The 27,673-nt window shown below is 38.0% G+C and overlaps 1 protein-coding gene across 1 annotated transcript; it reads right to left on the reverse strand.

Annotated features, from left to right (window-relative positions):
• Positions 1–788: 788 nt before the first annotated feature.
• On the reverse strand, positions 789–24,177 carry LOC110056043 (trace amine-associated receptor 1-like). Its single transcript, XM_020762478.2, has 2 exons — positions 24,063–24,177; positions 789–3,177 (listed from the first exon to the last, which is right to left on the reverse strand). The coding sequence occupies exon 2, from the start codon at positions 3,135–3,137 to the stop codon at positions 2,028–2,030; it is 1,110 nt and encodes a 369-aa protein (XP_020618137.1). The 5' UTR covers positions 3,138–3,177; positions 24,063–24,177; the 3' UTR covers positions 789–2,027.
• Between the last annotated feature and the right edge of the window lie 3,496 nt (positions 24,178–27,673).

Below are 27,673 nucleotides of genomic sequence, written 5' to 3' on the forward strand. Positions count from 1 at the left end.
ACCACTTTGTGGAGAAAGTAGAAAGCGCATTTAGTCCAGCGCTAAAATTTCTTTGTTTCGATCAAGAAGACACCGTTAAGAGTGCGGTGACATCTCCTGGACTAAGGTCTTCTCTTATGGTCAATCGTTGGTTATCCTGGGAGTATTTCAGGCAGTTTGCCACTTAATTAATTTGCAGAAATTCTTTCCGTTGTGGTCCTCTTCAGGAGCTCATCGCAAGTAGAATCCAAAAATACCACTTAATTTGTAAAATTCTGAGGACAAAAGTATAAGCTATCACCCAGAGACAATTAAATAGACACAAGTCGGCACCGGCGAATTGTTATAACGTCAATCTAAAAAAAAAAAAACACACACACACACACTTGTAAAGGACGGCTTGTTGAACCTTTTAGCGGTTAGAAAAGCGGTTTTGGTACTTCCTGGGGTGTTCAGCTTCAAAAGGTCCACAGGGAGAGCCTTTTGGGTTAATTTTTTAGGGTCTTAAGCCGAAAAAGATGTGACAGGAGACAATGTGTTGTTTTAGAAGTGTTTCCTCTCAGGGGTGAAAAGCATTTCAAGCCACGCCCACAAAACAGGATCTTGGTATTCCTCAGGGGTTCTTTTCAAAGTTTCCGACGAGCCTCCCCCCCCGGAGGCAATCTCCTCCAGGGGGGTGTGGCACAAGTTCTAGTTACTTTATGATATAAAAACCTTTTTTAAGTCACGACACTCGTGAGTCATTTGGTTCTTTCTATCTCTTAGAATAGAAAAAAAAAAATCATTAAATTGTGCAACGAGAGATGAGCTTCTCTGCTTCCAACAATTTTATTATTATTTTAAAATTCATTTGTCCTGAACATTTCCTTATCTAGTCCTTCCAGGTTGATTAGATCGCCAGCGTTTAATTCCCTGAAAGGACTGATGATCAATAGGCCTTGTTATACATCTCAACCCGAATACGTTTTCCGATTGGAGGAGAACGTGTCACGTGTCGTGGATGAAACGCCGAGTTGAACACTGAGATCGAGAGGAAACAAAACTCACTGTTTCCCGTGGGGCCAGTCATTAAGTGCTTAATATTCGGATTCTCGGCATTGGACCGGAACTAGCTTGCAACTAGGGCTAATGAGGAGAGTCTTGTCAAATGCAAATGACATTAATAAATATTTCCCCAGATGAGTCTCCGTTGTAGTTATAGTTCGGTCCAATACCAAGGATACGAATATGGCCTATTAATATTACATATTGCGCATATGAAAATTGGACAATTTTGACGAAAGCCCTGTGGCTCTACAAGTTCATTTAAGAACATTAAAGACTGCACCTAATGTGATTAGGCTGATTTTTAATCTTATTTTAGTATTTCTATAGGCTAAATATATAGTTAAATTATCATTTTAGCAAGCTGCAATACCTTGATTGTTATTCAAGACGTCAACTGGTTTTGGTACTCTAGATCTATGTCATTGTCAGCATTCAATATTAATAATTCGGCGTCGTTTTTCCCGTTGCCTCAGACGAAGAATTTAATCATTTTACGCAGGTGAAAAAAGAAATGTCCCACGATGTAGAACGCACGTGCAAAACCATAGTCCTGTCTTGTCTGTTCCGGGCAGTCACCATTGTGGTGTAGGTTTCAGGCAGCGTCCACACCTACTGCACCGGAGAAATTTGAAAACGCAGCTTTATTTCTACGGATAGGCCTACCGTCCACACTAATCCGTCACGACAACAGAGCTTTTCTAAAACGCTCTTCAAACCGGAGAAATTGTAATCGCCGCTTTTCGTTTTCGCGTGGACAGAAAACATTTTAAAAACGGCGCTTTTCGAAAACGGTGGCGTCACGATAAATCATGTGATTTCCCTGCCGAGTTTTCCTCAAACACAAATCCAAAATAACCGGTGATTGTTGCGTTTTTAAATTTCTTCGGCTTAGTGAGGATGGAAAACACTTGATGCCTTTTCAGAGTGAAAACTCCGCTTTTAAATTTCTCCGGCATAGTGTGGACGGAGCCTGAGATAACGCCCCGTTTGTGTTCTTAAAGTTAAACAGTTGTATACAAAAACACCATCGTTTCACTTGTCTTTGCACGGTTACTGTTTCTTTTGATTTCTTCTTTTTTGTTTTCTCTACCACTTCCACTCTTGGTGGAAGATCTTTTCAGACTGCTCTGCAACGAGTATCTTCTCGAGATCGTTTTAAAAGACGAGGTTCTAGAGAAAGGCTCCTGTTGCACTTTACAAAGCAAAAGATGCGCAATGTAGCGGAAGGTTGAGATCATCTCATTATTCCTGAAAGCGTACACAATTGGGTTTAGTGCACTGTTGCTATAGTGACAAAACTTGACAAACTGGAGCACGCGATCCGTCCCGCGGGTGGGAGGGAGGTATTGTTTGTAATACGTGCCAATCATTGTCACAACAAAGAGCGGTAGCCAGGCAACAACGAACAATCCTGTAATGAAAGCCAGCGTGACAGACAGTTTCAGATCTTTTTTGAAAGCTTGCCTCACAGCTCTGTGCTTGGAAATTTTTCGTCTTCCTGGCTGTGAGCGAGCGAAACGGTAAATGGAAAAATAAGCGAAGAAAATGATAACAAATGGCACGAAGAAGCAAGTAGAAGCTACGAGAGGCGTGTAAACCTCCTGCCAGCGGTGAAACTGCACCGGTTGTAAGCTTGCCATCACGGCGGCGCACAACCAAGGAACCGCTATCATAACATAGAAAACCTTCATGGAGAGTGTTCTGTGACGTATCGGTCGGACGATTGCGTGACAGCGCTCCACACTGAGCGCTGTAAGTTGAAGTATAGAGGCCGCGCCAATGAAGATATCAAACGTGATGTACAACTGATACGTTGTTGGGTTCACTGGGGATTGCTTGTGGGACAATGTGAAAATGTACAACCAGCAGGGAATGGAGACAAAGCCTACAAGAATATCACTGACTGCCAGACCCATTATAAGCGTGTTGGTGGCAGTGCGCAGGCGTTTGTTGATGGAAAACGCTGACAGAACGAGTCCATTTCCAGTTATGATGGCCACCAAAAGAAGCACATAAAGTGCAACCATTATCCCCAGTTCTATATTTGACATTTTAGTCAAATATACGGACGAATTTCCGGCCTGGACCTCCGTCTTGTTTTCCAGACTCATTTTTCGGGGAATATGATCGCCGAGCTTGTGTTGATAAAACCTGCAACAGATACAAATTACGATTATTTCAAGGCAAAATAAGAAATACCATTTAACGAAAAAGTTACCCGACTGGGAAATCATCCAGTTAGATGACTGCAGAATCGAAGTCTTGGCTCTGAGCTGGAATGTGTGAAACTGGTCAAAAACACTCGTGCACAAGTCTAAATAGCGTGCTGATTTCCCACGACTCGGTTAATGTTGAATAACTGCCAGAGAACTCTTATCTATACACAAACCTCCACACTAATTTTGTTCGAAAACATCAATTAATCATGTCAGTGCGCCCATTATTGCACAAAAACTGCGACTAAAGAAACATTGAGGTAATTTTTTTAAGGGTGTACGTACTTGACGACCATGGGAAAAGTAAATAGTAAGTTTCTCCTATTTTGTATGATTTTACCACAAGTAAATTTTGACTGAACACAATTTCAGAAAGACTGTTGGTTTCGTTCAAGGAAAACGAGCCGACCTAGATAATTCATAAGAAATGGAAATCATGAAAAAAGAAAAGAGATAACGAAGGTTGCCAACCCCTTTAAATAATAGACGGTTTTTTTCGTGATTTCTATTGAAGAAATGTTAACCGAAAATATAGTGGCAGATTTATCTCTTTAAATTTGATCTTTGACTCAACTAGAAGTCATCCAGACAAAAATCAGTGATAACAATTTGTTTCACGGACAATAAGCAAAGTCGTCGTTCACAATACTTATAATTAAAATAGAAATTAAACCTTTTAACCGTTTACAGGCGCCACTGAACGCAATGGGTAGCAGACGATTCTTTTCAAATTGAACTGGAAGTCATCCAGACAAATTTGATGGCAATTTCTTCAGCGAGTAGCACGCAAAGTTGCCGTGCACAATATTCATAATTCAAATTCAAATTAAACTAAATCCAGCATGTGGTTGGTTGGTTGGTTATCTCTAATTTCTGGTGTTGGCACGTTCTCTTGTTAAAAGTTATTTATGAAGAGAACATGGCTTGAAAAAACTCAACTAAAATGCCCATTGTAAAGCTAATGTTATAAACAGACCTACAAAAGAAATTTTTAATCTTACTCTAAGGAAGTCTAGCCGAGTTTTTGAATTATTTATACATAACAATCATATTTCAAAACTAACAATCCGCCAAATTTTAAACAGACTAAGATAAAATATAAGAAAGTAATGCTCGCTTTCACAATAATTTTAGTTGATTTAAGCGTTTTCTCTCACGTCTTGTTTACCGAACAACAAAATGAATAACACATATATTTTGCAAATTTTTGAACGAACTTACCTCTATTGATCATATGTCGGCTAAAGCAGAACACTTTTAAAAGTTGTTATTTGGTATAATGACGTTATTTTGGTCTACAAACAGGTGATCAGTTTGAAGGACATACACAATAAGCGAAGATTTTGTTGTGGGGCCAAATATTTAGAAATTATGCTTTTGAGAAAGCTTAGATTTGTCGAGCTAAGGTTAACTCACAAATGTGGAACACTCAATAGTATTGTTAAACGCCTCTTCCGTTTGCCTTAGAAACTTTTCACTGTAAAACTTTGTGTTCGTTCGTTCACCTTTGTGCATGACTGTATCGTTCTTGCGGCCTTGGTTTCTACCTCCCCTCGATACATCCAGGGTAGGCTGTCGCTAAAGATTATTCTGTTTTTCTAGTTTTTAATTGGTTAATCTCTGCTTGCCTTATCAAGTCAGCTGCGTTCGTTTAGTATTTACATCCGAGTACTTTATTTTGTACCACCTGGTTTACCCTTGGCTTGAATCCTAGGCGTAGCTAGAATTAGCATAAAAATAGGCGAATTGTAAAGTTGTATTAAGTAGAAGCATAGCAGTAGAACAGGAAAAAGAAGTAGAAGTAGTAGTAGTCGTGGATTAAACTCTGATAATCTTAATCTCAGAGTCCCGATACCTCTCGTTGGTGACCAGTTAGTCCCATGCAATTTTAACAAGAACAGACCCGCTAGCTAGATAGAGAAGAAAACGTGTTTATGTCATTTGGTTAGTTATTTACGCCGCAAATATCAAAATCGAATCACCTATGTTTTCTGAGAAAGCTCAAAAGGCGATAAAAATGATTGACCCAGTCCCTTATCGCTCTCTTTCTCTCGGGGATTAAGTGGTTGGTACAAACCTGAGAACGAATTTGTTTTTCATTCGTTGACGTCATGAAATTTCGCGCAAAAATGAGGGTCGATGAAATGGAACGGAATGCCTTTGGACCGTACGTCTTGTCAGCTCTCAAAACGACTAAATATATGTTTCTTTAAGAAAGCTTCTCAAACTCATTAATAATTCATCAAGTGTAAACAAAGGAAATCATGACCTTGTCGGTGTTTGGATATCTGATCTTAATTAGCATAGATTGTAACGATTTTATTTCTCCGTTTTCTTCTTAGCTTTAGTTTCGATTGAGAAGATATATCAAGTAATCACCCCGAAGCTCGTCAAAAACAATCTGCCACGCGTTGAAATTTTCAACTCTCTTCTCTTTGTTTCGAACGTGGTCAAACACGGTCTTTCGTGTTTGATATGTTACTTCCAAACTACTTCAGTTCAGTAAAAGTGGATAAAGCTCGGCCTATAGCTCGGCCTTGCATTATTTCGAAACCTGCACTGTTCCTTCGCAGTTGCAAATTAGTTTACTGGTATAAGTCCACCATAAAATGTGGAATAAATTGTTCAAATTCCGCGTTGAATTACGTATTCTGTCCGATCCTTATCACATTTCACTCTTAGAAGCATTTGTGTGATGTTTGAAAACTGCAAGCGAACTCTTTTGCTGTTAACACATGTCAACGCTTTAAAAAAGTCTCAGGGTGCTGTTGTGACTTGATTGATTTTAAATTCCAGGCTTTCTTATATAATATGAATTAAGTCTATTTCTTGTTGAAAAACGTCAGACTCAGAAACCGCGAGTCTTTACAATCAAATCCTGAATGAAAGTAAGATGAATCCAATTTAAAATCTACAATTTAAAATCTATGTGTAACAATAAGATGAATACAATTTAAAATCTGCACAATTTTAAAAAGACATTTGTTCATTAATCTCTCAGTTCTTATCTGGGGGAGTAGGAATTCATGGCCCCTTTTTCTTAGCATTCTTGACCGTTTTGGCGCCAACAAATCTTGAAGTGTGTGGTCTTTCGTGATGGTGATCTTGATCAAATATAGGAGAGTTACTAAATAACGATTTCGAACATCGAGCAAAGATGCAAAATTTTGCATTATGCTCAAGTAGAAATGAAGCTTCTTTTGCATGAAAAAACATCTGCAGTGAATGCTGCACAGCTGAACGTTGTTCAAGGCATCTTAATTGGCACGAAGGCCGGAAAATTTGGTAGAGTTTCGATCCTTACAAATGTTATCTTTTTGGTCAGTCTCTCCGAAAAAGCGTTTAAGAGAAACTCAGATTTGCAAGTCTTCATGTTATCTTCGGAATCAGAATTGCAAAGCGGTATCCAGAGTACATATTGTGCATCTCATTTTCATTAAGAGCAGCCCTCGTTTGGCTGATCAAGTGTTGTTTCGGTCCCAGAGCAAAATTTTCAAGCGCATGCATACGATATTTTCAGTTACATATCTTCAATGTTCAGACCAGCCTTACCTTTTAATCTCGCAGCTTGATCATGAAACACCAGTTTGCGAGTAGAAATGTAGAGAGCAATTAAATTAACCAGCTGCCCACATCGTATTGATGGCGATGTTATTGTTTCCTTGGTCGTAAACAGAATTTGAAGTGCTGCTGATAATCAATCATATAGTCACTTCAAACTGTACACCATTAAATGTGACAAATTTGATTTATTTTTTCTAGCGCATTCAGACTAAAGAGAAACACCGAGTAAGGCTTTGAAGTTAAATGTTGTCATTAGTGATTGGCAAACAATGCAATTTGGAATATACGGAGGCTTTGAGAAAACTGACGCCCTTTTATTGTGCAGTTGTCATATCGTAGTAATCATTTCAACCATGGACAAACAGCAATATAACACTTCCCGGCAAATATTTTTTTGGTCTAGCACACTGGTAGAATGGAAAAAGATTTCGCAATAAAAAAATTATAATCAAAAATCCTCTCTACAACTACATCATTAATTAAGCTCTTTTCACAAGTTCGTTAAAAACCACAAAATCGACATTAAAAAATATTTGCGAGTTATAGTGATCGATATCACACTGATATCAGACAAGAATAAATGCATGCATTACCCAAAATTGGTGTCTGTCAGATAAAACCTTGAGAGGGTTAAACATTTTATTTGATGAATTCAAGGATGTTTATTTCTAAAATAATGTAGCTTTGAAAGGCGGCGTCTGAAGGTCTGTTTACGATATCTCTGAAGGTCAGTGCAAACCCATAGGCCTTTTTAGTTCCGAAACTAAACAGCCAAGTGAATTATTGTGGTTTTTACATGGATTCTGTGGATGTTAGGACAGTCTGTGATGTGCGGATACTCAAATGAAAATTATTGAACAATATTTTTATGTGATACTGGTTGCTGTACTGTACAAGGTCGTTCGTGACTTAAACCCAAGTGTGTGCACAGCCAAACGGAAGCTATCGGCAATTACTTTCAAGCAGTGCTGATTGCTTTTATTTAAACATTTTAAAAGTATAATTTAAAAGTTTTCACCATGGGGATTCGATCAAGGACGTTGGGGTAGAGAGCTTAAGCAAACCACGATGGCAACGGCAACGAGAACGCCACCAAACAAAAGGTTTCCTGAGTAGAACAATGGCTGCGTACGTGCGTTATAAATCTTTGTACATTTCTTAGCCGTCCTTTGCACGGCAACAACGTGAAATAACTAAGTTCTGCGTGTTTTGGAGATTTTTTTGAGGGGAGGGAGCGGATGTACACAGGCTACTTTCCGGGTTAAATTTGGCGCGTCAATGTTTCCGCCAAAATCAGGATATTTTCTGAAATGCTTTATGTCTGAAAAGAAGCTGGTGATCGCAATTTTTGTGCCAACTGTGAAAAATAAACCCTCATTAATGACCGTTGGAGAAATGTAAAAACTATGTGGTGAAAGATATTTCAGAGCGAACGATCTTTAAAAACCGAGCTTGCATGAAAGAAAAGCCAAAGGCCAAAGTGTATGGCTGGATCAAGAAGTACTGTAGTGCACATATCCGCTTACAAAATGTTGAAACTTATCTGGGATGTTTTACCTGTATGTCATGTAATGTAATCAAGTATGCGTGTAAAGGTTTCTCCTTTTAAATGTAATGAAATAAATGTAATGTAATAAAAAATAATAAATTGAAAAAACACATGCATCAAATATGAACATCTGCTTAAAAAATATTGAAACTTATCTAGAACGCTCTACCTGCTATAAAACCAGCTAATTGCGTTCGACGATAGGAGAACGCATACTAATCGCGTCCCACGGGTATTTTCCGCGATGCCAGACGATTTCGTGCTTTGGACGCCATCTTGGACTGACTGGCTGGCACATCGCCTCCATGTCATGTGACAATAGACCTTTTCACGGTTTCTGACGCCATCTTACTTGGGGGGAGAACTAACACAGCAAAAATTACAGTAAATGTATGGGAAGAGTAAAAAGTTCCATGCCCAATAAGTTGAGTGTGATTGACGTTCTGAGTTGATCAAATTTGAAGAACTTAGATTTGCTGTAAGAAGAGGAATTGCACTTTTAATTTTTTACATAAATGTCTCTAAATTTTCCTGCGAATTGCGACTCTATTTTACAGACAAATGTATGGGAAAATGAAAACCTTTAATAATTGTGGCTTTTATAGCGAGGCTATTTCCCTCAAATGCGATTAGTATATTCCATTACCCAGTATTTTTTGTTTTTAATTAATAAGTACTTCTGAACTAGAATTTTCCGTGAGTTGTTAGTCGTTAGATTCTCCGTTTTCCCCATATGTTTACTGTAATTTTCACCGTGTTTACCCCTCAGATAAGATGGCGTTCAGAAACCGTGTAAAGGTTCATTGCTCGGTGATATGGTACGGATGAGCGCGTGCGCCCATGTGGGTGGAGAAAATATTGCAGGCTCGTAAGTGCCGATTTGCATTTAGATTTTGGCGCTTTTTTTATACCAGAGGTTAGTGAAGATAGGTTGATTTATTCGAAGCATTCCTAGCAAATCTATTGAAGTTAGTATATTCAGAACATCAGAGAGCTGTGTTCTTGTTTGTTTTCTGAGAAATAGATGTTGCAATTTGTCCCGGCAACTTTACCGAGTTCTTCATGCAAGAGTTGTGACGTTCAACCAGTATATGTGCCCTTCGACCATTGAGCTTTCATGAAATAAATGGAAACCATTTCAAGTTGCAGAGGCATGAAGTTAAAATACACGAGCTTCGGATCATGTTTACAATAGGGAAACAGACAGCAAACTGTATAAATCCCAGTTACACAGCTGGGTGGCCTTTTTTGAAGTGACCCTACAGTCGGGTGAAATATGTCTGAACTACAACACGAAAGATGACCCTTTAGGCACGGCAATTGTACTATAAGTTATCAATTATCAAAATTAACCTCATACTGACCGCGACGGTTACCAAGCGCAAGGGCTGTACTGGGGAGCGAAACAAGGTCCGAACAGAAACAATCAATGGCAAATGTTTCCCAGAACGGCTCAAGCAAGCTTGAGTAGTTTATTATACGGAACAAAAACAAAAAATGCACAGCTTATGATCGTTTCCATGGAAACAGTCGATATAGAAAAATCCCAATCAAGAAAGAGCTAGTCGGATGTACCTCAAGACTACCTTGCCACGAAGAAGAAGAAGACGACGACGAAAAAGAAGAAGAAGAAGAAGAAGAAGAAGAAGAAGAAGACAAAGAAGCTTGTGATCATTCACTCGACACATGAAAGCTTTTGAGTCACAAGACGATGTTTCCACATGGAGCTATTCTCTTGCTTTGTTCTCAGTTTAACAATTTGCGAAATGAAATTTAGGATTTCCGGTTCAGATTTAGAGATGACAGTGCGCAAATTTGTTTTTGACAGTTTTAGTTCAGGTACGTGCTGAGTGTAACAGTCGCCGAAATATTGCAAGCTGTGTTTCGCGTTAACCGGCTGTTAAGTAGAATTAATGCGGTTGTTCCATGAGACATTGACCTTCGGATCAAAAGCAATTTGGAATGTCGTCCATCTCGCCGATATTTCATTAGTTTATTAGACGGAACAAAAACAAAAAATGCACAGCTTATGATCGTTTCCATGGAAACAGTCGATATAGAAAAGAGCTAATCGGATGTACCTCAAGACTACCTTGCCACGAAGAAGAAGAAGACGACGACGAAAAAGAAGAAGAAGAAGAAGAAGAAGAAGAAGAAGAAGAAGAAGACAAAGAAGCTTGTGATCATTCACTCGACACATGAAAGCTTTTGAGTCACAAGACGATGTTTCCACATGGAGCTATTCTCTTGCTTTGTTCTCAGGCTGTGTTTCGCGTTAACCGGCTGTTAAGTAGAATTAATGCAGTTGTTCCATGAGACATTGACCTTCGGATCAAAAGCAATTTGGAATGTCGTCCATCTCGCCGATATTTCAAATAAAATAAAAATATACATACGCGGAGAGAATCAGTCCTATTTCAAAATTTAGGTACTTAACTTTTCCAATTCTTTGCTCTTAAGGTTTTCAATGCGAAGGTTCTATAAATTGCAGTGGCGAGTACCGAAACAACCCAACAAGGAACCAACCGGGCAGGTGATACGGAAAAGAAGAAAATTAAGCCAAAAGATACGTACTGTACGAAATTTGTAGTCGATATTCGGAAGCACAGAGAATATCAGAAGTAAATATTTTATCTTGCCACAAACGCTTCCGTTCTGGCTGTAAAACTTGCGATGGTTTCCCAGGGCGCGATTGAATTGTCAATTTGCCTGTTACCTTGAGATTTAAAATCTTACCTTGAGATGAAGTCCGTGAAATACTGCTATTGAGTATAACATGTAGAGAGCACTCACCCTGATCAGCTGCGTACAGAATATTGTTTGATTTAGCAGCTCTTTCGATTGCCGTTTCTCTTTTTTTAGCTTAGAAAAACAAACTATCAAGCGCAATTTAATGCGGTGTGATCAATCATTCTCCCGTCATATGTCATACCTAAGGATACACACACCTGCGCACTGCATACAACTTTGATCTCTCATCAATCATGCAGATAGGAAACTAAAGGGGATGCGAAACCGACTTGACAGAAATTACAAGACTCTATAGTTACGATATGGAAGCCACTCAATACCGTTGTGCGTTGGTCTAACTCGATAATCTATAACACGGTATATATTTTGGTGAGGCAAAACGTAGACTGTAACAACTGTTGGAAGTATTGGCTCCCAATTCAAGGAATAACGAGATTCGTAGAAAAATGTGTCCGCTTTGGAAAGGCACCCTCGCTTGCTAAATGGTTCCTGCTATTTGTCGCGTGCCGTTTCACAAAGACAATCCATTATTGTCGGGCTTCCTATGAGACTTCCTAAGTTTGTTTAGGTTCTCGAAATCGTCCAAAGAGTACCTTTATTTACGTATATTCCGGCACGCCAACAAAATGTCTCCGTCACCGCAGCGCGTAGTAAAATGTAACAAATGTAGCTTAAGGAAACCACGAAGGGAGCGGCAATCAAGAAAAAGGCGAAATGAACAGAGCAATGACTATGCGCATGCGTTGTAAGTGTGCATTTCCTCTGCAAAACAACAACGTGAAATGACCAAGGTTTGAATATTTTAGATAACAGGGAGCTTTAGAAAACCACGACGGCAACGACCGCTAAGCAAAAGGTTTAATAAGGAGAACAATGGCTGCGCACGTGCGTTATAATTCTTGGTACATTTCTTTGCCGTCCTCTGCAAAATAACAACGTGAAATGACCAAATTCTGCGTTGTCTGGAGAACTTAAACCACGAGAGCTAATTCTTTAAATTTTCATTTCGAATATCGATGTGTCCTGATTTAGTTTTGTGATAGCTTTGGCAGTGATAAACAAAGTAGGTGACTTGAAGGTGCCGCGAGATTCGTCGGTAAAATATAAACTCATTTTTTAATCGACGTTGTCCTCGGCGTCGCCGTCGTGGTTTCTTAAGCTACTGAATGTCAGTCAGCTGCACAGCTATTTTTTCGTATTTCCTTTTGGAATTGACCTTGGACATTATATATTTAACCTGTTCGAGCAGGTTCTTCGACCGATCGGCGTGCTGGACAGATCTAGATAATTGAGAAATTCGAAGGTAAAGTGCAAATTCATTTGTTACAGGGCGTCGTCCTTGGCGTCGCCGTCGTCATTGCTGGGGAACATTTTTCATCAGCAGCACTGGAAACTAGTCATCAACACTGTTTTCATGGCGGCTAAATTGAGAAGCATATGTGTCGGTAGCCAAATGTGAGTATGGGAAGCAAAGATGTTTTTGACCTGAGGCAAAAACATTTTTGTTTCCGAGATGCAAAATTCGTTTCCGCAACATGTTTCCCACGCAGCTAAACTGGGAAACATTTGCCTCCGCAACAATGTTTCTGTAACAATGTATCCTTGTTGACCCAGACCTTAAGGCTTTTAAATTTGAATGTTTTGTCTGCAATGTAGTACTTTAAACCACAACAGACTTAAAATAACCAACAGGGCTATCTCACTGTGATATATTAAAGGCCTGTTTTAGAGATATCAGATATGCAAATCAACTTCAAATGGAAAACACCCTCCAGATAACAGTTTATGCTTGAAAAACATCAAAGGAGTTCCGCAATAATGAACCAAAACAAAGTAGAACTTAAAAAAGAATTAAGATTGAGACCGGAGGCGCGTGAGAACGACATAGAACGCAATTTCTCGAGCTTCTCTTACAAATTCACTTGTTCGCTTAACGTCAACTGAATGTTTAGGTCAGACCTCCCACACTGTTCCCCTTCTTAACGTCCACTTGGAAATTGCAGCGTTAAGAGTTATTACATTCCACTTCATTCTAGTCCATTGTTTTAACTCGAGCAAAAAATCGGTTCATTTTTAAAACAACAATTAACAAATAAAGAAGCCCCGACTGTGCTCTGTTCTGTTGTAAAGCACGCAGGAAGCGGTAGAGCACGAAAGAAGTGTAGGGGAAAACACGAGACGTAGTCGAGTGTTTTTCCCTACTTCTTGAGAATCAGAATAATTTCCCCACGCATTCGGCTGAATTTTCAAACCAAACTTTATTTTCCAAACGAACGAAAGTGGCGTCAGCCGTGCACTGTTCTCTGATAAAGCACGCTAAAATAAGCCAATCACAATCCTTGTTAGAATTGTTCAAATAATTTGATTGGCTAACGAAGCGAGAGCTGTCAATCACAAACTGGACTTCAGCTAAGCTTTCAGTTTCGAGAAGTTTGAGCGGTTTTCGAGAGAAGAACGATGCCTTCAAAGTTCGCTTTTAAGTTAATTTTAAATACGGATCTCAAGGCAGGTAAAGGTTTATAGTCCAGAGGAATCCAGCCGTAAGGTGGCCCATGAAAACGAGCACTTTTCCAGTGGAAATTACGAAACGCGGAGCTCAAAGCTTGTGGATGAAAATGCGAAATGCCGGGTTGAATTTGAAAGGAGCTACAGTTATTTACGGCTTGTAGCCGCATGCAGCAAGATTGCCCGAACTAGCGTAAAAGTTAGAAAGACTTAACGGCTCCCACTGGTTCTACTTCGAGCACAGAACAGAATATCAGAGCAAGTTTTGCACTGACCACTCGTCGGTTTACTTCGCTGAGATGACCGGAGAACGAGAGTTACTACACTGCATGTAAGTGTTGTTTGAGCAAATGAGCATTTTTAATTGTAAATTTACTAAAATAAAGCTTCTCATCATAAACAGAGACAGTTCAATTGTTTTCTGTCGTTGTTTTACTTCTTGGTATAATTTCTGCCTTCGTAACAAAAATTAATCTCTTTATCGAAGCACTGTTTAGGTTGAGAATTTGTGTATTTCACTACAGCTGTACATGTTTTGTCGGCAGGAATCTAGCAAAACTTGTTATTTTAGTACAGTTTTAACACTACTATTGCTAACAATGGTCTCTGTGAGCCATATTTACTGCAGAAAAATAGCTCGCTTCCAGTGCGTTTGTCTGAGTCACAGGGGATGTTTAATTTGGGTCAAATTTGTCAAAATTCCGAAGCAAAAATTTGGAAGCCAACTTACCGTCATCAACCCGTGCTCTGTTCTCTGATAAAGCACGCTGTTTCAGGCAATCAGAGCGCGCGTTATATGGAAACTTTATTATAATAAGAGATATTTAGAGGGTCTTTCGAGATATTTTGGGACGTTTTTTTGTGATATTTAGAAAATTTTTTGGGAATTTCCGTAAGGTATTTTGACGATTTTACGTCATATTTGTGGAAAGGCCAAACTATTTACGACACTGAGAGTAATTTTAGCTATCGATGCATCGTGTGTGCTTCTCAGTGGAGGAAAGACTTTTGACAATGTTAGAGAATGTAATACAGCTGAGGAAATATTTCCTTTGCCGCCTCTTTGTTTTTTAAAATCAAAACGCTCGTGTGTTTATAATTCTGTAGATAGCCTGAAAATAGCTTCTAGCTTTGAAATAAAGGGAGCGGACCAGCAAACTTCCAAACACCACAGAACAAATGCCTTTTAAGATTGATTGACGCCTAAGTACCTTTCCAGAAATTCTCAAAAAAGTAGAAATATCACAAAATTTTTTCATATATCGCCGAAAACCCCTAAATATCTCTTATTTTTGTTTGAAAAATAAACCGATTTTGAGCCACTTAGGCCAAAAATTTTCAAAAGTTTCTTGCAGTAGTAGAAAGATTAGATGGAGAAGATTCGCACACTTTGGTGTTGCCAGCATCCGCCATTTTAGAAAAATGGCTTTAGTGCTTTTAGTGGTCGGAATACGAATTTTTAACTGAAGCTGCTGAACTGGATTTTTTGTAGCATAGAACTGAGTATTGTTTCAAGAAGATAGCGAGGAAAACTACAGGGCTAAGCCAAACAAGCTATAAATGTTTTTAAGTATCCTAGAAGTATGTGTTCTAAATATCTCAGAAACTTCTAGATATCCCCCAAAATATCCGGAAACTTGTGGAAATAGCTAACAAAGACAAATCAGTTCCTCAGTTGAGTCTAAATAAAGCTGAAACCGAACGACGTTTTTTAGTCCACTTTTGAGGAAAAAAAAGAACAAAAGAAAAAAAAAAAAACAGTTTCGAATGAGACTATTAATAAAGTTTTCAAAATCGCCGGATTCCATTTTTTGTGAACGGGGTCTGGTTTATAGGTTTATGCATGGACACAATTATTATTAAAGTTCGAGAGAGTTCTTAAAGGGTTTGTCTAGTCAAGCAGGAAAGATAAAGATATGAAGTGTTCCGAAAATACGCCTTGGTATCTCCCAAAAAACTACAAAAGATGCAAAACCAGAATAAACAACAACCGAAAAGTAATAAAAAACCAGCGATGGGCTACTATTGTATGATTAACTTAAACATAGGCAACGGCTGGTTTCTTTAATAAAAACACCGCCTGTTTTAAATTTATATTTCGTTTCTTTGTTTCACACGGCATGAGCTTTTTGAAGTTATTAAAAATACAGACAGAGGCTGGCTAGACTTTTTAATTTCCTTGAGTAAAATATGACATATATTTAATCGCGCAATAAATCTCGATTTTTTTAAAAAAATTCGGGCTTTGCTACCAATTGTATACAGAAACTGGTGTCGAAGAAAAGCCACGAGAAATGAATAAATGTTGTATATATGGAACATTAAAATAATGCCTCTATACTCAGATCTGTTGCAGAACAAAATTTATTCTCCGATGATATATATTTACTGGTGCCATATATATTGTTAGTGTGCTAGAATAAGTTATTGCCTTTACAATGTATCTCTCTAAGTATTTCAATCTCGCCTTAGTTAATTTCTTACAATACATTTATCTTTCTTTCTTGCTGAATTTAAGTGATCCAGAATACTATATTCGGCTTTTCAACGACGGACTGAAAGTAACATTTTTGTGTTTCTTCTTATTTTCAGTTTCACTACCGACTGAAATTTTCCCTGGAGCAAGTGACATGATGATAGATTTCTAAAAGTTCACAAGTCATTTTTCGAGACACATATTTCTCCGTTTCGGAAGTGTTAAATGGTGTTATGTCTGTCACTTTCGCTATTCAGAGTATTAGCTCTGATTTAACGCGGTTTCGCCGAGAAAGCATAACAAAACGAAAAAATGATGAGGAATACATTTGACATAGGATGTAGAAACACCTAAAATATATACGCTTAAGATATTCGTGAACTGAAGTGAAAAACCTACGAGATTAATGAATATTGCACCGAGGTGCTAGTTTTGACAAAGCTCTAATCTTAGTGTTTCCTACCGTTTTCACAGAGATTTGAGTCTCCCGCTGTCAGTTCGTCTTGAACAGGCTGTCCTCAAAAGCCGTATAACAGTATCAAGACGATCGTGCACTATATCAGTATTTATCCTTTCTTTTACGTGATAACTACATCCGGGACTTTATGACAGGTGGAGGTAATTTAGAATTGACAACTGAAATCCGCATGCAGTCAAATGAATTAAACGGTCCGAAGTTAATAGGTCAGTTTCCTCAAACTTCCTTTTTCGTTTAAACAGAACTCTTCTCGAAACTTTTGCTTCACATTGAAAAATGAAAAGATTGATTCCCTGACGGTTTTTATGATTGATCAGTTGATAATTTTTGGTGTTTTCTTTGAGAAAATTACTCTGGCCTTATAATTGCTGTTGTAGTCGAAGGAAAAAAATTGTTATTATTAAAACAAATTTTGCCATATTCAAAAGGTAATGCTATATGGTTTTTTATTTTCCAATCCGAAAATGAGCTTGAAGAAACAATCGAATTAATCTGTTCATGCTGCCTATCGGTCAAAGAATATTAATTAAACATAAATTTTTCTATACATGCCAGATGTTTTTGTGTTTTGCTAATACCTTCTTCTCTCTTTGATCTTCGCGATTTCAGTACAGTAAATTAAAGCAGCAATATATATTTGTTAAATACATCTGGTTTTCACGCGGGTCCTCTGTCCTGCTCGAATTGCAATTTGAAGATGTTGGTTTTTGTGGAGTGAGGAAAACCGGACAACCTGAAGAAAAGCCCTCGGAGCAAGGCGAGAACCAACAACAAACTCAACTCACATATGACACCAGGCCGGAATCGAACCCGGGCCACATTCGTGGGAGGCGAGCGCTCTCACCACTGCGCAGTCCCTGCTGCCCAAATTCACATCACCCAACAGCTAACGTTTTACCCTTGCACGGTACAATTTAGCATTTTTGTTTGTTCTAGCGTATGGTAATATACAATAAAGTATATGTAAGAACAAAGGAAAATACTAAAATTCTACAAAGAGTATTTTTTATTGAAACACAACATATACATGGCGATAACTTGAAATGTGTTTTGGAATGCCTAAGTATCGTGTTGTTTTAAAAATAAAAAAAAATAAAAAAAAAAGATAAAATAATGCACACTGTAAGCGAGAAATCTAAAATTGAAAACAGCCAGGGGCAGTTTTCGCAATACGTTTTCGCAAAAGGAGTAACTAAAGAAGATGAAAAAAGTTTTAATCCTAAATAGAAATATCGTTGCAAAACTATAAGTTATGAACATTTTTGCACTCATTACTAGTTCTGCTACGAACAACTTCTTGGTTATTTTTCGTAAAAAAATGTTATCCACAGAATACCGTGTCAATTGTTTATCACACCTTGGCTAGGGAAAAACTATGAACATGCTAACTAAAGGCATAACAAATGAGATTAAAGAGATCGCAAAGTGGCAAGTCTGGCGCTTTTCTCTTGATGCCTTTTTGAAAAAAAAAAACAAACAGTATCGGGCGCTAGTTAGTGGAGAAATTGTTAATTTTACTTCATAAAATGGAAACTGATTTTATGCACGAATTTTGAACATTATGTCGCTACGTGAGTGCCTGAGGCATTATCTTCAGGGTAACTGGATCGCCTCTTGAATTAATGATATTTTTTTAGAAAGAAAGGGCTATATGCCTACCTTTTCCCGAATAAGAGTTATTTTCCCGGATGGAGGCATTTTAGCTAATGCACCGACACGGCGGGTAAAAGTTCCGCACATGTTATCCGTGTAAGAGTGCACGAATTCCGTATTTTCGCATTGTAGACTTTGGACCTCGGATAATTCTGTTTTTCTTATACGGAATTTAAGTACACAAAGTGTTATTTATCGACTGTTAAAATTACTGTATATATTTAGATTTACGCAGGCCTAAAAGTGTAGCTGCACAGTCCTTAATTTGTTTATAGCACCTTACAAAGCATTTCCACTACGATAAATTGGTGTTCAAATGTTTTTGTTTAAAAAAAACACAAAAAGATGGGAAAATCATGTATGAATGAGCCGAAGGTTGCCACAATAAAGAGACCAGATGAAAGAATCGTTAAGGAAACTTGAATAAAAAAATCAAGCTCATGCAAGATGAAGCCAAGGAACTTGGTGATGACATTGCCAACATTTCTCCTTTCGAAATTGCACTCTAAATTCGAAGGAACACTGCACTTGTTCATTACATTTTGTTCTCTGAAGCGTTGAAAGGCCGCTTTAAATTCTTGATTTGTTTTCAAAACAAGTGCACAGGCGCTGTGGAAGTGTACGTCTTGATATGTGGGATGGATGGTCAGCCAAGTGCACGGGGCTCCGCAAGCAACGGCTTTGTATTCGTGTTGGCCTCTCCGCTATTGACTACTATAGCACTATTCTAATGGCATTCTAAAAGTGTTCGCAAATTTACTGTGCCATTGTGCCACTAGTTGCGCCATTGTGCATGAGAGTGTGGCAGGAACTCGTGCTTTAGTCTACGTTTTTATTAGTTTAATCAAATCATGCGCATAAAAAAAATCTATTGTTTATCTCAACATTATTCGATCCTTTTAATTTTGTGTCAGTTGACCCCTGTGGATGGTCGAGGTAGTCAGTACTCTTCTTCACATGATTTCCTTTCTTTTTTTAGCTTTTTGTTGGGCAATAATAAAATGAAATTTTAATTTTTCTGTAGTTCTGCACTGCAGCTTTGGAGTCCCGGGAAACTCATAAATAACTCCTCCAGTTTAAACAAAGGAAGTCATGACTGTGACAGTGTTTGGATATCTGATCTTAATTAGCACAGATTTTTGCGATTTCATTTTTTCCCGTTTTCTCCTTAGTTTTAGTCTCGATTGAGGAGATATATCAAACAATCAAGACAGTGTTTGACCACTTTTCCAAACTCCTCGAAGTTCATCTAAAATACTCCGCTTCGCGTCGTATTTTCAACTCTCTTCTCGGTGTTTGGGAATGTGGTCAAACACGGTCTTCCGTGTTTGATATATTACTTCTTATGTGCAGCACGCTTTATTGTACCGATCCCGGTGCATTTGCAAACGAAAATTCCTTCATTCGTTTTTAAGACGTCTAATTTTTTGATTGACAATAAACGTTGTTAATTTTTAGACGATTTAAGCTTGAAAAATGTTAAAGTAAAATGCTTTAATTCTTTGCCACTAGTATTTTTATCAGTCGATGACAATGTTGGTTTCAGTTGGAGTTTAAATAAAGGTTGATTAATTCTGCGCCGATATGTGGTTATTTTTCTTCACACGAAAATTGGGGGAGTCTCATAAAAATTTACACCTTGATATCCTTCCTAGCATGTTCTAAAATTCTAACCTTTCCCAACCAAACATTATTGTAAGATAGATTGCATGTTGGCAGCGAGACGTTTTGTCTTACTTAAAAATAAATTATTCCCGTAACATATTAAATAATCTTGTTGATGTGCATGTAGTTCAGATGACGCTTTAAGCTTTGGTACAAGTCGTTGATAAGGACATGTCCGAAAACAATTCAAAATGATCTTATGACCCCCTGTAGAGCCTTACCTTTTAAAAATTGCACATAGTGCAAGCAAGCCAGAACAAAGGAAAAAATAAGAGTTTACATTTGGCGGCCTTGTTTTTGATCATGAAGTGGGCAAAAATAAAACACTTTTTCTCTTAAGCATGAAGTCATAACTTCAGTTTAACATCGCCTTCAAGAGAGGCTATCGGTAACCGGGTTCAGAATGACGAGTAATCGTTTATGGTGATTTCTAGGCTCCCGCGAGTTCTTTAGGTAGTTCACTTTGGAAAGTACTGTAACAATTTAACAGTGCAATTTCATGTGGTGTGGAATGAAATTTCTTTCAGAGAAGCCAAAGCGGCCAGAAAACGGAAATTTGAATGTAACGGCAGTTACCGAACTGTTTAAGTAACAACCCAGCCATTACTGAATCACCGATGGATTCAGTCAGTAAACGTATGCAGTCTACATAAATCCAGATAAAGAAAACCGACAATAAACCCTGCAAAATGTACTAGTCTCGTAAACAGGCTCGAGGTTTGCACCGGGAAATTGCGTAGTTCAGTTGAAATGAATACTCACTGCCGAATTCGACAGAGTAGAAAATAACGTCAATAAACCAAATAACATTCTGTAAGCAAAATAAATCAACCTATTATGAAACGAGGCATTTTTATAAAGCTTATTCTGTGTAGTGTTTAGTTTTTTACTGGAAGGAATGTTAGCTACGAAGGGAATAGAAAAACAAAATATGCCTTACCTTAATCAAGGGTAAAGAGAATTGAATTGTTGGCTAACGTGAGAGATGTGGAAATTTATGTTCCTTCCGCCGGGCACTGGTTAAACCAAACAAGGGGTTTATTTATTCTTTTTTCTTTTCTTGACATGCAAACAAAGCACCAGAAATTAAAGTTGATAAATAATATGTGGGAAGTTTTAAAGACTATAAAATCGATTTTCCGAATACGTACTGTAGGAGGTATTTCAATACGCCTTGAAATGTTTTGCAAGGATTTCTGAAATCCAACATTGCATACGACTGATTGCTAATAACGACAGTAGAGATATAACAGTTTGTTTTTGGCCAATAGACAGTCAAGTTTAGTATCAATTTAAGCCATTGGTGGATTGTACTAAAGTAGTGCCGTAATTTCTCTTATCGCATGAGCAGTCAAGTCAAACCACTTCAATTACATTATATAGCTAGATAAGTTTGAATATAAACCGGGCCATTTAAAAGAGAACTTCTTTTGTAAATGTCGTTCAACCATTTAATGTTTTTTCATTCACTTTCATTTTCATTTTCGGGGCGGTCAATACTATGCAAGGAAAATGTCGCGATAGGGATGCAATAAAAACAGGTGCACAATACGCACATGTGGTTACTGTTTTCATGGTAATATGTTCAGACTTCAGAAGAAGTCTGATGATGGAACCTACAGCTGGCGATGTATTGAGAACTGTTTTAAAACAATATTACAAGTCACGCAATTTTTTAAAACATTCTGGTTTGATAGAGTACATTGTTTTAAAATGGTTTACTATTTTGCTGAGTATTGTTTAATGCTATTCTTGGCTTGTTCTATATGTTAATTCATCATTATAACTTCAATTATTTTTATCCTTTGCTATTGCTGTTATTACTTGGGCATCCGTAAGAAATCCCGAGTCTTGAAATGTAAGCCATTTTCTCTTGGGCGCCAAAATGGAGCGGGGGATCGTGGTCCCAGCCTCCAGGTGTTTCTAGCGGAGACCGTGAAAACTGGCGATGAGAATTGCGACAGCTTGCCAATCGTGTGCTCGGTCTGCCTGGACAGCACAATTTGCAGAATGCTGTGTTTGTGAAGAAGACTTTGGAAAGAATCATGCCTTATACGCTCATCTCACATTCAATGATGTCGAATGTTTTCGGAACCGGTTTGGCATGAAAGCCAGCCAAATTTTCAGTAGCAAAGTTCAGGCTCGTTCTCACGAGATACCAAAAGAGCCATATATGACTTCAAGCTACGAAAAACACTGACAAAAAACTATGAATACAAACTATGATGCCGAGACGAACACATCAGATTTTGGAAAAAATCAAGAATCTTCGAAGGTGAGGCAAATAACTGGATAAAGAGGATAATCAACGAAGTAACTTGAATAGTGAATATCTAAGCTTATTTGATTCTTTTACTTGTTTTCATTCTGTTCAGTGAGCTCACTTGTAAAGCACGATTTGGTATTGCGATACGAAGCCCGAGTAAACGCTCTTGGAGCAATTAGTTTCTGCTATTGCCGGTTTTCATGTTTCGTAGTCATATTCCAAAATTAGAAATTACCTCTCCTTCTGAGGTTTTAGTTTTTGTAGTATCGTATGCTAGGACTGAGCTCTAGGCCCACTGCATGCTGGGCCAACGCAGGCCCGGTTACCGTTGTCGTTGTAGTTTCGTAGCTAGTATGGCAGCCATAGTCTATTAAAGTTTTATCAGATATAGGACCCTGAAACTTGAGGTTTTGCAACGTGTTAGCATTGTAATAGAAGACGTTTGAGTTTCCAAGTTGATGCGTCGCGTGACATTAAATGGCGGCCAGAGAAGGCTGTCGTGTAGGTCAAAAGATGAGCCATCGCTCATCTTTTGATTCGTAGTACACGACAAGAACTGATGGTCAAGAACTGAACAGTTCTTGCTCTAGAAGAAGTATTAATTTCAACGTGTCGGAGCTCTAGAGTAATAAATTTTCGTTTCAATGGAATAACTCAATGACGGATGCTTCTGTTACTTTACGGTGGCCATGCGAGTGTGTCCCTGGAGGGGCACCAACATGGCGTCTCCATACAAAGCTCTATAAATGAGGGTAAAACACTTTTCTGAATAACGTGCGAATGAAAAGCCACAGAGACCTAATTCTTAGTGAGGTTGTTTACTTCTTTAAATATTAATCATCTACCATATCATATTCTTGACTTTATTATATGATTTTTAGTTTTGAACACAGTGGACCGGTGAAAATTAAAGCAAATGTCATTTTACAGCAACGACCTCAGTTTTATAGACTAATAGTTTATTGGTGTTCGAGGCCAATAATGTGCTATAGACCTTTTTTCTTATTTTTCTTTAAACAGATTGTGTTACCATAGTAACTGGGCTTTTGCAAAATAAAAAGAACAAGCATCTAAGCTGTAATATATCGAGACTCAAAGTCACTAGCATTATTTATCTTCAGGGCCATCCATTAATCCATTAGACATATTTTAGCAAAAGAGAAAGAGAACAAAAAAGCATTAACGAAATATTTTTATCAAATAGCTCACAGATTGAATCAGAGGAGAAGGAAATTGGAAAGCCGGCAAAGATTGATTTCAAAAATTGAGGTTAATTTAAAAAGTCGATTTTAAAGGAACTTTCACAAGCACACATGACCTTTACAATAAGTCAGCACTGATACTTTCCTTATTTGGCCGGCTATCGCGCCTTCGCGCGCGACATGCACAGGCAATAACAATTTTGGTTGTGCGCCAAGGGTTTTTTCTCGCGCTGCTATCTGTGGGTTAGTTGGCAATAACGTTTAGCGAGTGGCGATCGCGAGAGAAAATATTTCGCTTTAGTGCTATCCACATAGGTTTTTGTTTATATTTGACCGAAGCGGCAACCTTCTTACTTTTCTCTGTTTTTGGTTGTAGAACTTACGGTTTGTTATCTGCCGACGGTACGTGAATACTTTGAAACTGGCATGAACTTATTATGAACAAGAAATGACCCGACTATCTTACCTCGCAACCATCAAACAAGACTTCAAAGGCCAGTAAAACACATTAATTGTACTGCGTTGCAACTACATATCATTTGTCTGGCATGGCCAGGATAAAGATTTGTTTCAGTATTTCAGATTCAAAGAAATGGCTTCCATAATGAGTTAGGGCAAGAAAATGAAACAAGGCAAAAAAAAATTGCATATATAACGTTGCCTATAATCAGCACAACAGCCCTCCAAGTATCAGAGAAAACCCCACGGTACCTGAGCTTAGTCCTGACAAGTTCTACAGCCGTCGCTTCAATTCAAGGAATTATCACAGCGGATCCGCGTGTGAATGGCTCTCTAATGGGTTCCTTTCTCAGGACATCGTTTGTTTGCCGAGTCCTGTGGATTGAATGGTAAACAATCTGAACCGTGAAACAAATATTTGAAAAAGTATCACAGGCCGTATATGTTTCTAGTAAAGATTATATGATTTGGCACAAAAACATCTAAGAGCGTGCAGATCTGTGAAGCACTCCAATGGCTCTATCACTGGCGGAAACTGATTTCATATCAGGTTCTGTTGTCAGTGTTGTGTTTACTTCCAAGCCCTCGAGCGTTTGTAACTTCGCTAAAAGACAGTTTCCTTGAGTAATGTTGACAGATAGCTAGAGCCCTGTCAGACTCTATTCAGTTGCTTTCACTGTTTTTATCGATATCGATCGTTGTTCATCGAGTTAACAAAAAAAATCATCGAAAAATATCAACAACTGGGAATATTTCCATACAGCTTTCGTACCATGAATCTGACTCAGAATGCTTGAATCAATCGCACAAGAGCGGTTTCAAAACAGAATGCTTCCTGCAAGCCAATGTGCTCTTTGATTTTCCTTCAGTGTTTTTCATCTCCGTGTTGGGCCTGATGAAATGTGTCTAATGTCTAATTTGATAAAGACACTAGTTCAAATCAACATTTTAACCGCAAAAACAATGTCAGCCTAACCAACTATTCCACCAGTCATAAAAGATTAATTTTCATGGTTTGTGAAAAGCTGTAAAAGTTAAGATATGTACAAAATCCTTACCGTGTAACTTTCAGTTGTAATTTGACAATTTGCTCTGGAGAACGAGATTTAAAGCCCCTTTGAAAAATTATATCAAAGTATAAATTTAGCCTGAATAAATTATAACACATAATCATTCCAGACGATTATTTAAATTGATAGCGCTTTAAAAGTTTCCTCAATGGCTAATGGCTTTTACGGTTCTGCGGCCGACTAATAGCTTTTTTGAAAGAGATATAATAACAAATTATTCTAAGTTTTTGTGAATGTTTTTCGTTTGTTTTCTCGCTTTGAAAGCTTTTTCTCCGTCTTCATCATCCGGTACTGAGCGATTTGAAACTGACCATCAGCAATATTTTAACAAAATAAATTCTAGCTGCATATATGTTCCGACGATCAATTTAATTCTATATCTTCCTACATTACAGGGAACTCTTGCTTTATGGAAATGAACGCAGGTGAAGGGAAATAGTGTTACAAACTTGAGACTAAACAGGTTAACTGCTTATTTTCAGCCACTCGTTTTTGCTTCCTAAGCAGAAACTATTTGTCAGGTATAAAATAGTTAAAAAAACAAAAAAACAAACAGATAAAAACACAATGCGAGAATGATTATTTTCAGGATATTTATTGGAGGCCCCAAAATTCAAATGTTGATGAGTTCAACTCATTTAAATTAACCAAAATTAGTGACGGTATGCTTTGAAAATTAAAAATTAAACAAATGTCACAATGTGGTTTTCTATCATTCATAACGCTTAGACCCTAGATCATGCTCATGGCCTGAAGCACGCAAGCCTCGGTGAATATAAACATGCATGATGAAGACATTGAACAATTTTTTTTAAAGGCTCTAGCTCAGAAACTCCTGGAAAACTTACTGTTTCTTTTTCAATTATTAAGGCCAGCTATACTGGCCGAGTTCACAACGGCGGAGTAACAAAAAAACGAAATGTATCTGATTCGCGAGTCCATGTATTGTTTTCGTATATTTAGTTTACTATCGTTTACTTGGAACCAAAAAAATATGTGGTATAATGGAACATAGCGGTGCTTCTGGGAAACCATCACAAGGAATTCAAAGCAGAGTGCTGTTTGATTTGACTGATATTTCAAAGGGCCGATTTACAAGGTACAACTTTGCTGGCATGCGACAAGCTTACGACAAGCCTACGACACGAACTGTTTCGTGTAAATGCTTACGACTGTCGTGTACGTCACAAAAAATTTCGTGGGATTTTAAAACATGCTTTTAAACGCTGCGACAATCGTAGCCGAAATCTATAGAAAATGACCTATTTTGTGACCAATTCCTACAAAGAAGGGGGTCGGAGATAGGTTAAGTTTTCTTGCGTCAAAACAGCGGACGAAGTTGTTATTGGCAAGTCACCGACGAGTAAAAAAGCGAAGACAACTTTTTCTGAAGAAGAGACTGAAGAATTAATATCGCTCTAGAGTGAGGAAAAAGTCCTTTTCAATTGCCGCTATAAGGACTATTTTAAAAAGAATGCCACACAAAATGAACAGTGGAATTGTATGCGATTTTGGCATGTCGTAAGTGAAAATGTCGTGCACGTGCAAATGGTCCTAAGTCATGTCGTAGGCCTGTCGTAAGCTTGTCGCATGCGACAAAGTTGTACCGTGTAAATTGGCCCAAAGGGACTCACTGAATGTGCGGAAAGTCAGTGATACAAAGTTGTGGTTAGAATACTTTCCAGCTCTCTGGTAAAGTTGGGAAGAAACTATTTAAAAAATCATTGTTTCCTTATCCGGTTTCCACTTTCCATAACGATTGCGATGGACTGAAACCGATTCTCAGGCAATTATGGTAACTTCAAAATAAGCCCTGTGAAATATTTCTTGCTTCGAGCGGTTTGCAATTGAGTGTCGAAAGTAATCAGGCAATTACTTTGGTCTTGGTTTTGGTTTAACTGCGTTTTGAGATTGGCTGAGTAGTCTAATTGGTAAGTAACTGGTTCAGTTGGTTGTGGCCAGTAAATAAAAGCGTGTTTTGTTAACAGACATACCCCAAGGCAGTGTCGCCCTCTTTATGTGCATTGTATCTGAATCAATGAGATATTTCTTAGTATAATCGTAAAATAATGTTAAGTGTTAGAACATTCTTCTAATTCTCCTGTAGTGACGGTTCTTTTTCTCACCTTTATTCACACTTGATAGTAAAAAAAATACATTTAAGGATTGCAATTTCAAAAATGAATTTTAGTTTAATAACAAACAACTGCTCAGTTAAACCAATTTAATTTTGCCTGCTGCCTCGTGGAAGAGTCTGATCTTATAAAGAATTAAGCTTAACTTGATCAATTGAAAATAACTTGTAAGCGATGAACTGTACTGTTTGCATTGATTCTTGTTTCTGTGTGCGGAACGAAAAGGAACGGGTACCTTGAAATCACAGCATTAGATTATTCCATAGAACAAGCCCCACTTAAAAATCTTACAATACTCCAGCAAGGGTCAACCAGGAATATTCTCTGCAACTTGACCAGTGGTATTTGAGAAATTAAAAGTAATAATAATGGTTACAAAGTTATTGTTTTCGTTCAGTGGTGTGCTTAGATCACTAATTCTGCAAAATTCTACGGAGGACTCTTAATATTAGAGAGATTAACCACGACGTGACAGCAAACGGCAAAAATGAAACTTTTGCCGTCTGTTTTCAACTGTTTTTACAGCAGAGTGAAAATAGTTGTATTTCCGGTGAATAGTAGGAGAACTTTTTCTATTTTTGTGTGATTTATTAAAGGATTACAAGAAAAAGAACACTGAAAAAATCAGAGATAATCTTTGCCGTTTACCGTCTGCCTT

The sequence above is a fragment of the Orbicella faveolata genome, unplaced genomic scaffold, assembly GCF_042242905.1.
Source record: "Orbicella faveolata isolate gen_17 unplaced genomic scaffold, um_ofav_v1 contig_24, whole genome shotgun sequence".
Taxonomy (NCBI): Eukaryota; Metazoa; Cnidaria; class Anthozoa; order Scleractinia; family Merulinidae; genus Orbicella; species Orbicella faveolata.

Excerpts from the sequence above, each read along its gene's own strand:
- LOC110056043 (XM_020762478.2), bottom strand. The coding sequence starts at position 3,137 with ATGAGTCTGGAAAACAAGACGGAGGTCCAGGCCGGAAATTCGTCCGTA.